The 15,049-nt window shown below is 40.7% G+C and overlaps 1 protein-coding gene and 1 long non-coding RNA gene across 2 annotated transcripts in view; one reads left to right on the top strand and one right to left on the bottom strand.

Moving 5' to 3' along the window:
• The window catches only part of LOC125922674 (uncharacterized), a 574-nt gene extending 165 nt beyond the window's left edge, over nt 1-409 (bottom strand). Inside the window, exon 1 of the long non-coding RNA XR_007457733.1 lies at nt 14-409. This is a non-coding gene — a long non-coding RNA (uncharacterized LOC125922674). The remainder of the gene's footprint in view (nt 1-13) is intronic.
• Nucleotides 1-15,049, top strand: part of ADGRA3 (adhesion G protein-coupled receptor A3) — a 134,326-nt gene that overhangs the window by 85,461 nt on the left and 33,816 nt on the right. Inside the window, exons 13-14 of the mRNA XM_049630007.1 lie at nt 10,540-10,701; nt 13,967-14,170. Of these exons, the coding sequence (XP_049485964.1) occupies nt 10,540-10,701; nt 13,967-14,170 (366 nt within the window). The remainder of the gene's footprint in view (nt 1-10,539; nt 10,702-13,966; nt 14,171-15,049) is intronic.

The following is a 15,049-nucleotide window of genomic DNA, read 5'->3' as shown; positions in this document are numbered from 1 at the left end:
TTTATTCCCTCACTGCCCTGTTTGTTCCCACGCTGCCTGTTTATTCCTGTGCTGCCCTGTTTATTCCCATGCTGCCCTGTTTATTCACATGCTGTCCTTGTTTGGCCTGAAGGAGCTTTGTGCGCATCTCAACTCGTGAGGAGTCACATGGTGCCCAGAGGTGTGCGTTCCCCCACTGCGTGCGGTGAACGTCTCCACTTTGGTGTGCTGTCAGGTAGATGCATCTTGTTGAGGACAGGAAGTGCATAGGGTTTCATGAGTTACTTATTAACCTGAGGCCCTTTCTTTATTTTTGAAATGGGATGATATTTGCCCTCTTTAACTTGCAGTGTTTGTGTGCACAAGTGAGAAAATAGAGGCGAAACTGTTTTGCAGAATCATTGAAAGCTATGTTATACTTTCATAAAGTTAGGAAATTTAACATTCTTATCTCCGAAGCTAAGAAGTAGGTTCTTTAAAAAAAAAAAAAAAAAAAAAATCACCAGAATGCTTTAATTACTTAACTGTCACTTTCACTGGTGACATTAGCGGTAAAGTGTGAATTAACTTTGGAAACAAATGATGGCAAGTTATTAAGTATAAATAGGAGAAACAGAAGAAAAATATTTAGGATTGAATAATTGAGGTATAAATGTACTATCATCACCTGTGGTCGTGACAGGCATCCTATCAGATTCTCTGGAAAGTTAAAGTATAGGCCATAGCTGTCACCATTTATTAGAACAGTAAAAAGAAATCATGATGTTTAAGGGCTTCGTTTTATGTTAATTACCATGAAATTATTCTAAGGTATCCTGAAATGCATATGGCTTAGTTGGACAAATAATTAAATTGATTTTTTGCATTATATCCAAAAAGTTACTCTGTTATGAATAATTCATAAGGGAAATATTGTGAGTCAATTGCTTTTTAACCTATGATTGAGTCTAGGCAGCTCAGGCTGGTGCTCTGTGATCTTAAGGTGGGTGCTGAAAGCTTTCCAGCCGTCAGATCCAAATGGTGTATTTAGTGGACTCTTTTTTGTTTTAATATTTGTTTTATTTTTGAGAAACAGAGCACATAAGGGGCAGAGAGAGGCAGACACAGGATCCCAAGCGGTCTCTGTGCTATGAGCACAGAGCCTGATGCGGGCCTGGAACTCACGAACTGTGAAATCATGACCTGAAATGAAGTTGGATGCTTAACTGACTGAGTCACCCAGGCGCCCTTTTGGTGGGTTTTTTTTTAAAACAGCTTAAGGAAGGGGCGCCTGGGTGGCTCAGTCGGTTAAGCGTCCGACTTCGGCTCAGGTCACGATCTCGCGGTACGTGAGTTCGAGCCCCGCGTCAGGCTCTGGGCTGATGGCTCAGAGCCTGGAGCCTGTTTCCGGTTCTGTGTCTCCCTCTCTCTCTGCCCCTCCCCCGTTCATGCTCTGTCTCTCTCTGTCTCAAAAATAAATAAACGTTAAAAAAAAAAATTTAAAACAGCTTAAGGTTGTCTGTCAGGCAATTTAAGTGTCTGTTCCATATTTACACTAGTGATGTCTCTTATGAAAACATATGTGCATTTCAGAAGAGGAGAATGTATAAAGATCAGATTTGGTTATGCATAATAGTCCTTTTACTGCTCTGGTTTTAAATTGTAATTAATTATATATTTAAAATTATATATATGTATGTATGTATATATATCTAAAATTTTTAATTTTTTAGTGTGCTCTAGTTTAAAGAAATTTTTTTAATGTTTATTTATTTTTGAAGGAAAGAGAGACAGAGCATGGGCGGGGGAGGGGCAGAGAGAGAGGGAGACACAGAATCTGAAGCGGGCTCCAGGCTCTGAGCTGTCAGCACTGAGCCTGATGTGGGACTTGAACTCACAAACCATGAGATCATGACCTGAGCTGAAGTTGGTCGCTTAACGGACTGAGCCACCCAAGGCGCCCCAGTGAGCTAGTTTTAAATGTCTGAGCGAGGCATGCACCCTAATGCTAGTTTACCACAAAGTTCATTTGGCACATTTTTATGGCCAGATCTTTAAAAATGTAAAGTTCTTTCACTTCCTTATCTTAAAATATAATCACTTATGTATTAACCATTTTGTTTTGTTTTCAGTATTACTAATGTTTTTTCCTTGATTTTTGTCGGACTTTACTGTTAAGCTTTTCAGAGATGGCTACCCTGGCTTTGTTACATTGTTTCTGAAACTTGAGTGTATATCTCAATCCCCCAAAGGTTTGTGAAATAGAGCGGTGGCCCTGCCCCCTCAGTTTCTGATTCAGTCTGTCAATGAGGAGGTCTGAAAATTTGCATTTCTACACTGTGCCCAGTCACCTATCTTTGGCACAAGCTTTGAGAAGCACTATAGTATCTTCCTTTTCTATCCCTGTCTTGCTTTAAAAAAAAAAAAGTATACTTTAGTATTAACTTCCTAAAAACTTTTCAGAAACTTTTTTTATTGGAAAATTCTAAAAGTGTAGGAGAGAGAATGTTATCGTTAATACCTGTGTTTTACCTTTCACCGGGCTTCAGCATTTTTCAGTATTGACCAGTTTTGTTTCATCTATCTACTTCTTTTGTCCCCATTCCCCCACTCTTTCTTTTCCTTTATCTTTTTCTTCTTTCTTTCTTGTTTTCCTTCTTCAGTGCTGGAACATTGAATAGCAAATTCTAGATGTCCTACTTCATCCATAATTTTCCTGAAATAAAAGGAACTTTAAAATAGAACTATGAGGGGCTCCTGGGTGGCTTATTGGTTAAATGCTCGGCTGTTGATTTTGGCTCAGGTCATGCTCTCACAGTTCATAAGATCGAGCTGGGAGTTGGGTTCCATGTGGACAGTGTGGAGCCTGCTTGGGATTCTCTCTCCCCTCTCTCTCTGCCCCCCCTCCACCTGCACTCACATGCACGGTCTCTCCCTTTCTCTCTCTCTGTGTCTGTCTCTGTCTCTGTCTTTGTCTCTGTCTCTCAAAATAAATAAACGTTACAAAAGATAAAATAGAACCGTGATACTGTTATGTGTTACCCAAATGAGCTCTGAGACCTTAACACCATCAAATATCTAGTCCTTGTTCAATTTTCCCTAATTATGGTTTTTAAAAATGTGCATCATGTGTGTGGTTACCTTAAGGAATTCGTTCACTTAATTTTGCAGTTGGTTATGTGGGATTTTCTAGACATAGGTCACCAGTGAATACAGTTGGTTTATCTGTTCCTATTTAAATTGTATCCTTTTTTAAATTTTTTCCCTTTCTGGTTGTCTGTTAGTGAGAACCTCCAGAACAATGTTGATTAATATTGATGATGAAGAGTCTTCATGGGAATAGTCTAATGTATCCTTATGAAGTGTGATATTTGTTTGCTTCTGTTAAGTGCCTAGGGGCGATACCAAGGTAAGGGGCTCGCTTTGAAATTAGTTCTCAGCTTGAGGTTTTTTAGACCTCAGGAATAATGTGATGCCTGACCTTAGTCCTGTGTGATCAGCTGTGTTTACGAATTGCCAGGGAAGAGATTTTTCACCTCCTACTTTGTGCCAAGGTCAAGACAGTTTCAATTTTGCTTGCTGGTTCGCCCTGACCCTGGAGGTGTCCCCTTTATGTTATCAGCTTAATGCAGTGATCTCCTTGTAGGCCTGCCTGGAAATCAAAACATAAGCCACGGCCATCAGAGTTCAACCTCAGAGCTTCTTGGATTCCTGCTGCTGTTTTGCTGTGGGCCTCTGGAACAGTCTTTATTGTCTGACTGGTCAGTGGTGCCTTTCTTTTTTTCCTGTCGACGAGTTTTCGCTCAGCAGTTTTCACTGTTAGCAGGGGAATCTTCCTGAGTACCTAGTTCTCCATGCTCCCCAAATGGGAGATGCACAGAGGTTTGTGTAATCAGAAAAAAACAAAATGAGCTTCCCTCGGGAGAATTGAAGGACTCCGAGGAGTTAGGCTCTTCCGTTTGTTGTGAAGGTATGGCTGAGGGGGCCGCCGATCGAGGTCCACCTCTCTTGAGTAGTGTTCCTCATAAAAGCAGCTTTGCTGACCTGGAGGAAGCGTTCTCCCTTTGTGTTGATAATTGTGGTATGGTCTTCACCGCCTCGCCTAGAAACATACCATTTTTTCCCGTGTGATAGAAACTGTGCATTGATGCATAGTTTTTACTTGTGTATCTTTTTCTTATACGTCTATATTTCCCACTATTTGCTTTCTTAATTTATTTTTTTTTAATTTTTTTTTTAACGTTTATTCATTTTTGAGACAGAGCATGAATGGGGGGGAAGGTCAGAGAGAGAGGGAGACACAGAATCCGAAACAGGCTCCAGGCTCCGAGCTGTCAGCACAGAGCCCGACGCGGGGCTCGAACTCACGGACCGCGAGATCATGACCTGAGCTGAAGTTGGACGCCCAACCGACTGAGCCACCCAGGCGCCCCTGCTTTCTTAATTTAAAAGAACAATCCTTTTTATTTTGCTAAGCTACCTCAAATCCGTTTTGTAAGGAAACAATAAATGGGACATTTATTCCACATAACATTATTCTCAGCCTCCCCCCCCCACTTCTCACCTGTTTCCCCGGATCCCCCATGGTCATCTTCCTCCTCTTCATTATCTTCTTCCGCTCCTTTACCACAATAAAATCAGATCTTTAATCTTTGCCACAGGCCCTGATGATTATCACAGTGAGACTCTCACTGAATATTGACCGCTTTACTAAGCAAACTGAGAAGCCTGCAGTGGGATCCCGAGGCACTCAGGAAAGCTAGTTAAGAGGGACGTAAATACACCTTTAAAACTTGGCTTTCACAGTGGAGTAATCCCTTTGTTAAAAGTATGCAGGGCAGTAACACACTTTGAGATAGGTTTGATCTCAGTTTTATACGTAATGTGTAACTAGGAGAAAATCGTGAGGGCTTCTTGAACTTAGTAATAATACCAGCTACTGCCCTTATTCCTGTTATTACCTAGTCACGTTTGGACAGCATGTCATCCCTTTACAAACTGTCACCATCTTAGCTGTCCCCAAACAACTGCCCAGCTTGCTGCCCCGTCCCACACATGAGTCTGTAATTCTTGATTTTCTGGTTATTAGGTTTAACGGGTACCCCCTGCTTCCTTGTGCTTGGAAATGTAAACTGGGGTGGGGAGGGCTACATCCCTTGGCTTTTCTCAGAAATGACGTGAGTTGCTTAATGAAGATAACTTTTGTTTTCTTAATTTCCTACTGGCATGAACCCTTCTGAGCCCTTCTCATAGAATTCTTGATCTCATTTTACAAGTGAGAAAACTGAGTGTTGGGCACGCTCAATAACTGACTCGTGGGCATTTAACTGGCAGGTGACAGACTTGAAGTCTCAACCCAGGAGTGTGTAACTCGAAGGCACATAAATACTCTGTCTTCATTGTCCTACTATCCTCCTACATTACAATTAAATACCAAGTTTAGGTTATGCATCATCTCGTGTGTTTCCTATGCTAACGCATCAGACATTCGTGAAATTTACAGGTGATTTGGTCTGATTCTGATCAGAATTCCAAACACATATATTGAGAACATGAAATATTCTTATGACAATTGACATTTAATGCTTTCTTTGTTATTGTGGCATTTCCATTTCTTTACCCTTTTTATCTTTGATAATGCGCGTTCACACGTGTTTTTATTTGAGCTTCAACCATTCACTGTGACAGGTGGGAGAGCAGGTGTGTGATTCCTTCTGACCCTTTTGTGGCTGGAGTGGCCTTTAGGAAATGAGGTCAAGGAGAGATCCAATGCTTTTTAACGCTCGTTGCAGTTGCCAGACTGTCTTGGTGTGTCAGATTTTAGGAATACTTTTTTAATCCAATCTAATTTTTCATGCACTGTTACCCTTTTTGTGTCCTTCTTTTGCCACTGTGACGGATTCAGAACTGCTTCTGTAACCAAGCTACAGAAGTTTACAGCATTTTATGATCACCTGCTCTGGGGAGTATTTTGGCAACAAATCCCTTTCCTGAGTTCTTAGCCATTTGGAATGAAGTAATGAGAAAGATAGCTTATTCTCAGCTAAAGCAATCATTCTTGCTACCTATATACCTTCTTAAAGATACTTCTTTTCTTTACAGTTATTAGAGCACACTAAATTCCATTACTGGCATTATCTGGTGGCCATAGCAGTAAGTAGCTTTTTGATCACACAATAATTAAAGTTTCTCAGTGGAGATGATGTATCTGTCAGGTCTCCTGTTGGATCTTCGTAAAGTCTATGTGTTTAAAACTTAAAAAAAAAAGTATAAGACAAGTTGAATTGTAATGGTGCTAATCTATGAATACTCCATATTTATTTCTGTAGTACCTTAGAGTCTGTGTTTTCTTATATATTATCTTTTAGGTGTTTGCAGCCAGTGGGAATTTTTTGATAGCCATAGAGCATCTTTTAAAATCCACAGTAGGTAAGAATAAGAGACACAAACCTAGCCAATTTATTCCGGCTACTCTGAATTCCTGTTAAAAATTGGCAGTTACTATTCCAATTGTCTGTATAAATAGCTGATTGACATGTTCAGTTATTGGCATATCGGAGTCATTGTCCTTTTTTTTTTTTTTTTTTTTTTTTTTTTAAGTTTATTTTATTTATTTTGAGAGGGGGAAGGGGCAGGGAGAGAGAGAGAATCCCAAGCAGGCTCTGTGCTGTCAGTGTGGAGTCTGGCATAGGACTCGATCTCATAAACCATGAGATCGTCAATGACCTGAGCCGAAATCAAGAGTTGGACGCTTAACTGGCTGAGCCACCGAGGCCCGCGCCCCCCCCCCCCCATTGCCTTCTTTATAGCTCCAGAAACAAGAGCTTCTGTTAGAATAAAATCCACCCCCTCACCTGTTTGTTATTAGGAATATATAGACTATATACTAGGATGCTAATATTCCATGTATTGTATAAAATGAATAGGCTCTGGGTTGCATTGGGGTTGATTATAGGCCTAGGCCTTTCTGGTTCTCAGTTGATCTTGTTAATGTGTTGGGTTTGGAGGGAAATGCTCTTTGGGAATGTCTGAGTCCATTAAAATAGAGTGTTTGGATTAAATTCCCTTCTCTTCATTATATATCACTCTGGTAGTTTTGCAGTTATCACAACTTAGTCACTTTTAAAACATGTGTTTACTTGTTTTGCATTTCCTCAGAGATTACAAGCCCCCTAATAGACCTTGTGTGTTTCTCTTACTGCTGTGTCTCCATTGCTCTGCACAGTGTCTGGCTCACCTTGGTTCTCAATAAATATTTAGTCAGTGAGTAAATGGAACTGTGTAGCTATTGGCTTTTATACCAAGAGTTCTACTAGTGAATAAGGGTATAAATATAAGTAAGACATTGTGTTGTCTCTGCCCTTAAGATGTTTACATTGGAAATAAAATAAGGAAAGAGTTGTGATATAGTATGTTAGAGGCATTAAGAAGCCCATAAACTATTTTTAATCGGATGAGGTAGCAGTGCTTTAGAGAGTAGAGAGGGACAGTTTTGCTGGATGCATTGTCCTATTTACAGATGAACATAGACTTCAATTATTTTTAGGGGCGCCTGGGGGGTGGCTCAGTCGGTTAAGCATCTGACTTCGGCTCAGGTCATGATCTTGCGGCTCGTGATTTTGAGCCTTATGTCGGGCTCTGTGCCGACAGCTCAGAGCCTGGAGCCTGCTTCGGATTCCGTGTCTCCCTCTCTTTCTGCGCCCCCCCCCCCCCATTAGTACTCTGTCTCTCTCTCTCTCTCTCAAAAAAAAATAAATATTAAAAAAATGTTTAACTGGCTGAGCCATCTGGTTGCCCTGAACATAGACTTTAAAAAGGCACTCCTCTTTTTAAGTTAAATTCAATTCAATTCAATTTTTGTTTTTTGTTGGGGTGTAATTGACATGAAACATTGTATTATTTCTAGGTGTACAGCACAATGATTCAGTATTTGTATATATTGTGAGTCGATCACCAAAATAAGTTGAGTTCGTATCCATCAGTGCACAGTTACAAAATTTTTTTTTCTTGTCATGAGAAGCATCTCCTCTTTTAGCACCTTTCACATATACAATAAGTATTTTTAACTACAGCCCCCACGCTACGTCCCATGACTTATTTGTAACCGGAAGTTTGTACCTTTTGGCTTCCTTCACCTATTTCGCCCACCCCCTACTCCCTCCTCTGGCAACTCCCTGTCTGTCTTCTTGGCAGTTTTGTTGAAGATTCCACATAGAAGTGAGATCCTATGGTATCTGTGTTCCTGTGTCTGACCTGTTTCACTTAGCATAATACCTCAACTTAAGTTCCAACCACGTTGTCACAAATGGCAAGATATCCTTCTTTTTAACGGCTGTGTAAAATTCCAGAGAGTGTGTGTGCATGCACACATGTGTGTGGACACCACGTTCTCTTTATCGTTCATCCATCGATGTACATTTGACTTGCTTCCAAATCTCGGCTACTGTAAATATTGTTACAGTGAATGTAGGGGCGCGAGAACCTTATAAGTTAGCATTTTCATTTTCTTCAGGTAAAGTGGAGTTGCTAGATCCTATTTTTAATTCTTCAAGAGACCTCCATACTGCTTTCTAGAAGTAAGTGGCTGTGCCAATTTACATTTCCACCAGCAGCGCACAAGGCTTCCCTCGTCTCCACATCCTCGTCAGCTGTCCCTGTGATAGCCATTTTCACGGGTGTGAGGTGACATCTCATCGTGGCTTTGATTAGCATTTCCTGGATGACGAGCGATGTTGAGCACCTTTACATGTACCTGTTGGTCAGTCTGTACGTTTCTTTGGAAAAATGTCTATTCAGATCCTCTTCCGAATTTTTAATCAGATTTTTTTTTTTTATATGAGTTCTTACATAGTTTTGCATATAAATGCACCATCCCTCTTTAACACTCCTAGAGCTATCTTGAAAGAGGGGCCTATGCTGGAATTGAAATGTTAAACAAATAATGGAGCGATAAAATACAATAATGAGGACACCTGACCAGGCATGGTTTTAGGAGCCTTGTATTTATCATAGGAACTTAATCTTCACAACATTCAGAAAAGACAGGATTGTTATTATCTGCCTTTTACAATTAAAGGAAGGCATAAGAGGGTAAGTGTCCAGCTCAGCTAGAGGTCAGGACTTGAAGTCCTACTCTTCACCCCTGTACTCACTCACTTGCCTCACCCATCGTGTTCCAGCACTGGGATCCAGTGCATTTCCACAGGCTTGTCTTCTTTGTGAAGTGAACTGTGGGTGGGATGGACTGAACATTTTCTAGTCCCACCTCAGTCTCATAATTGTACATCTTGTACATCTTGGGAAGAGTATCGGATGCAGAGCAGGGTTGAACAGCTCATCTGGGATCTTCTGGGATGATGAAAAGACATTTGCTAAAATAGCCTTCACTTTCTTGCTTGGCTTTGGGGCTTAACGCCTTTGCTGTTTGTTTCTTGATTAGAGGACCAGCCAGCTTGTAAATCCTGTGATCCTACCTCTGGAATGTTTTTGTAGTTGTTTCTGCCATAGATCTCCCTCTCAGGAACATTTTGCTTGATAGCAAACCCCCTCGACACCAGTATGTCTCATTAGCCTGGGCTATTCAATGCACTTCTCTGACATGGGACATACAAGTCAGTGTCGACCATAGTTAATGGACATTTTTGGTGGCATTGCCTGACAGATGTTTACATCTGTAAGTCATGGACTGAACTTAATAAAAGGAATTCAATAAATAAAACAAGTGGTGGAAAAGTACCTCTTAGGATCCATGTATTTCATGGCACTGGATCGTAAAGCATTCATTGAACTGGGAGGAACCGAAGAGGTTCATTCGAGGTCATGGAAACCGCATGTGCAAAGACCCATCCAGTGGCCTGGCACATGCGGGGAACTCATGATAGCTGGACATTCCTAGAGTTTTGGACATCACAGGATGCAAAAGAGGTAGCCGTGTGTATTTCTTACTAATAATACTGAGTTAACATACAAAAGAGGTCTTTATAAATGTTTTTCCAAAGAGTTGAGATCTTTTTGTTCTGGGAATCGTGTGATATCTTTCCCTTCTCCTTGATTAACTTAACTGCCTTTTTCCCCCCTTATGAAAATGAGTACCACATGTCATTCTTTACCAATGAGTTGGTAGTTATTCAAGTATACTGTTTTGAGCGAAATGTGTTTTTTTTAAGAGAGAGAGCAAGAGGCAGAATGTGAGCAGGGGAAGGGGGGGGGAGAGAGAGAGAGAGAGAGAGAGAGAGAGAGACAGAAACACAGAATCTGAAGCAGTCTCTGGGCTCCAAGCTGTCAGCACAGAGCCTGACCCGGGGCTCGAACCCATGAGCCGTGAGATCATGACCTGAAGTCGGATGCTTTAACTGACTGAGCCACCCAGGCGCCCCTGAGCTAAATGTTACCCGCCGGTCATAACTGAATGTGCTATTCATATCTGAAAATGTTTCAGTCAGAAAAAATAAGTGCCTGTTGGGTTTTCAGGTGAACATTTAGACGGAAGGCCAATCTTGGTGTCTCATTGTGATTTTGATTATGTAAAACAGCCTGTATTGGTTTTAAAGGTCTTCCTCTTCTCTCCTGCCCACCTGCTAGCTAGGTGATGTGATGGTTGACATTGCAAGCAACATCATGTTGGCTGACGAGCGTGTTCTGTGGCTGGCACAGAGGGAAGCTAAGGCCTGCAGTCGAATTGTTCAGTGTCTACAGCGCATTGCTACGTACCGATTAGCAAACGGAGCTCACGTTTATTCAACAGTAAGTGTAACGCTGTCCTACAATTCTAAGAAAAGAAATTCATTGAAAGCATCTTGAACTTATAAAAGATAGTTTTTTTTTTTTTTCCTCATGATGTGGGTATTTTCTGTTCCTGCTGATTATTACAGAATTTCCAGTTCTCTAACATTTTAAAAGCTCATTTCACTTTTGAGTAATCTGTTTTCTTGGTAATTAGAAAATACTTTCTTAATTTGCAGTGTGAATGGTTATCGCTATTTAATTTGAAAGACAAATAAGCACACTGTAGGATTACTGTAACTGTCACATGCACCTCCCAGCTGATACTCTGTTCTGGGCCCTGAAGGATGTTCTGAGAAAGTGATTGTTTGCCCAGATTCCAATTTCAAAAGAGAACTGGGGAGCGCCTGGGTGGCTCAGTCGGTTAAACGTCTCACTTCAGTTCAGGTCGTGATCTCACTGTTTGTGAGTTCAAGCCCCACGTCGGGCTCTGGGCTGACAGCTCAGAGCCTGGAATCTGCTTTGGATTCTGTCTCTCTCTCTCTGTGCCCCTCCCCTGCTCACACTCTGTCTGTCTGTCTGTCTCTCTCTCTCTCTCAAAAAATAAACACTACTAAAAAAAAAAATCGAAACAGAAAAAGAGAGAGAACAAGGAGGCCCTCTAACCTTTGTGCACTGTTGACATTTCCAGTAAGTCTCACTCTTGGAATAATGAGTATTTATATTTAATAATCACTCATCATATTAAATTTTATTTGTGCTAAATTGAGCAGCTCTAAATTTCTTGGTGTACTGCTGACTTTTTCTACAAATGTGGTAAATATGATAAATACTCTGTCATTCCCTTACTACTCATACTCTGATCTCTGGTCCACGGTTCTCATTTCCTAATTATTTTAAGTCGGTTCATAGAATACTCTCTACTTCCTCCTAGGATTTTATACAATTCAGGGTTACTGTTTTTCCAGAGGTTGATGGGATCTTTTTGATGATACTGTGTTTTATTGTTCCTTTTGCTCAATTAAATTTAGGATTACTTTCTTGAATAATAAATAAAATGGTGGGCCTACCATGGCTACTGACCTGACAACATACTTCAGGGTAATTTCTCTCTCAGGCACATGGCCTTACTGGAAACTGGCTTGCCATATTTAAAAAAAAAAAAAAAATTTTTTTTTAATATTTATTTATTTTTGAGAGAGACAGAGACAGAATGCAAGTGGGTTAGGGGCAGAAAGAGAGGAAGACACAGAATCCCAAGCAGGCTCCAGGCTCCAAGCTGTCAGCACAGAGCTTGACGTGGGGCTCTAACTCACAGGCCGTGAGATCATGACCTGAGCTGAAGTCAGATGCTCAACCGACTGAGCCACCCAGGTGCCCCACACCATTTTCGATGACCACATTTGGTCTTCCCTGGTCATTTAGATCTATTTTAAATTCCTTGCCTGAGCCTTACTAAGCTCAAAGAACTTCTTCCTTTCTCTAAACTTCATTGGTTCTTTGGAGAACTCAAGGATATAATAAAGGTGCATAGTGCATTTGCCCTCCTTTTATTTTATTTTATTTTATTTTATTTTTTAGTTTTACATTAATGCTTTTTATTTATTTTTGAGAGAGAGATACAGAGCACAAATTGGGGAAGGGCAGAGAGAGAGAGGGAGACACAGAATTCGAAGCAGGTTCCAGGCTCTGAGCTGTCAGCGTAGAGCTGACCTGGGGCTTGAGCTCATGAACCGTGAGATCATGACCTGAGCTGAAGTTGGACGCTCAACCACCTGAGCACCCCCCCCCAGGCGGCCTGTCCTCCATTTCAAAGGGTAGGAAAGTTTCCCGGAAATGGTGCATCTACTTATCAAATGATACAGCTTACAGGGCACCTCAAAATGGCTGTTTTCTTCCTTTCAACTGAGGTTTCACATATTTGTCTTAATTATTTGTGTCTTTGGTCAATAAAAAAATGGAACATACTTTGTTAACAAATACAGTTGGGGGCACCTGGGTGGCTCAGTGGATTAAACATCCAACTTTTGATCTAAGCTCAGGTCATGATGTCACGGTTTGTGGGTTCAAGCCCCACGTTGGGCTCTACGCTGACATTGCCGAGCCTGCTTCGGATTTTGTGCCTCACTCTGCCCCTCCCCTGCTCTCTCTCTCAAAAATAAATAAGCTTAAAAAAATGTAATCGAATTTAGTAAGAGTTTTCACAATGTGACATCTGGGTTGCAAAAGCTAATGCAAAAATTTGTTAGTCTTGAATATTTGAGGGAGCACCAATTCTTTTCTTCCATACATATGGTGTTTGGCAAATTCTACTTTGCCTTTTATATTTTTTAATTTGTATCTTATCTTCCTGATAGATTTTACACACCTTGCACATAAGTTTTATGCTTAAAAAAAATTGCAAAAGAGGACTTTGTCCATACATGGGACTTAAAATGGGACCTTGCCTTTTTTTTTTAAGTTTCTTTTTAAGTAATCTCTGCACTCAACTTGGGGTTCAGACTCATGATCTCAAGATCAAGAGTCACATGCTCTACCGACAGAGCCAGCCAGGCGCCTTAGAACAAGGCAGCTTTTGAAAGTGTATTTCCCAAACCCCAGCACTCCTCTTGTGTTACTAAGCGAGTCCACTGATTTCTCTAGCTGATTTTTTTATAAGACACACTTTTCTTTAAAGTTTACTTATTTATTATTTTATTTTATTTTTTAAGCATTTTTTTTAATGTTTATTTTTGAGAGAGACAGAGTGTGAGCAGGGGCGGGACAGAGAGAGAGGGAGACGCAGAATCTGAAGCAGGCTCCAGGCTCCGAGCTGTCAGCACAGAGCCTGACATGGGCTCGAGCCCACAAATCGCAAGATCATGACCTGAGCTGAAGTCAGACACTTAACCAACTGAGCCACCCAGGTGTCCCTATTTTATTTATTATTTTAATTCTCTTTTTTTTAAAGTTTATTTATTTTGAAACAGTGAGCACGAGCAGGGGAGGGGCAGAGAAAGAGGAAGAGAGAGAATCCCAAGCAGGCTTCCACACTGTGAGTGCAGAGCCCGATGTGGGGCTCCATCCCACGAAGCATGTTTCTCAGTTGGTATTTTTCTAGATTAGGATATCCTTTTGTTTCCAGCATCTTTTTTTATGTGCCAGTTACCTACACAGTGTCTTTGTTATGTAAGAACTTGAGCTTTTTGCCTCTAGCTTATGTACAGTGTTTTTTGTTTGAAGACTCTTTGAAAGTGCTTTTCCCTCATGCTGTAAATCTTTCATAACTCCTCTTTGACTTTTGAAGTATTCACCCAATATTGCTCTGGAAGCTTATGTCATCAAGGCTGCTGGCTTCACTGGGATGACGTGTACCGTGTTCCAGAAGGTAGCAGCCTCTGACCGGACAGGCCTCTCTGAGTATGGGAGGCGGGATCCAGATGGAAACCTGGATAAGCAACTGAGCTTTAAGTGCAATGTTTCAAATACGTTTTCAAGTCTGGCCCTAAAGGTATGTTACATTTTATAAGCATTTAAGACTCTTTATTGTTAGGTTAGAATGCTCAAAATGGTTTGCTTTGAAGAATCACCTAATTAGAAGTTATTTTGGGGATGGGGTAGGTATTGGTATTGTTTTTTGCTGTTGTTTTGAAAGAAATTCAGACCAGGAAGGGACATGTAATGCCTCTCATGGGCCTAGACACTTCTGCCCTTTGGACCCTGTCTCTATACAAAAATATCAAAATTATATTTTATGACTGCACTGGTAAAAAGATGGATATATTAATACATATTAGAACATTTTCTTTGACCTGAAAGTTCATTTTTATGCTCCTGATTTTAAAGACATGAGAACATTTCGTAGACCTCCTGAAAGTATTGTGTGTCCTTGGCTCTGTGCCTCTTGGACCTAATGGAAAAGCCAGCCTTGAGATTGGGCATTTAATCAGGCAAGCTGTATATCAAGAGTTTTGGCAAAGAAGTGCAAACATGTGATCTGTCTTCAGAAAGTGTGTGTTTTATTGCAGCAAGGAAAATGAAAAGCATTTTTATTGAGTTTTAAAATTTGGGGTTTAGATGTGTTTCATTAAGACTACATTGAAGCAAATAGTGGAGGTCCAAGTCTAACACCCTAATGAAACCACATTTTTTTCATTTAGCTTTGCGTGGCCACGTGTAGCTGTGTTGTCTGTGGATTTTAATGACACAGGACTTTCTTTGTTTCTGGCTTGTCCCTAAATTATCTCACAAACAATATTCCATTCACTTTAATGGCTGCATAGTAATTGATCAAATAGGTGTTAGGTGTCCTGGTACATTGTGGGCGTTCAGTAAATATTGAATGAATGAATGAATGAATGAATGAATGAATATGGGCGCTCAGTAAATA

This window comes from Panthera uncia, chromosome B1, assembly GCF_023721935.1.
Source record: "Panthera uncia isolate 11264 chromosome B1, Puncia_PCG_1.0, whole genome shotgun sequence".
Taxonomy (NCBI): Eukaryota; Metazoa; Chordata; class Mammalia; order Carnivora; family Felidae; genus Panthera; species Panthera uncia.
Note: the sequence above shows the minus strand (reverse complement) of the source record. Positions and strands in the feature narration are given on the sequence as shown.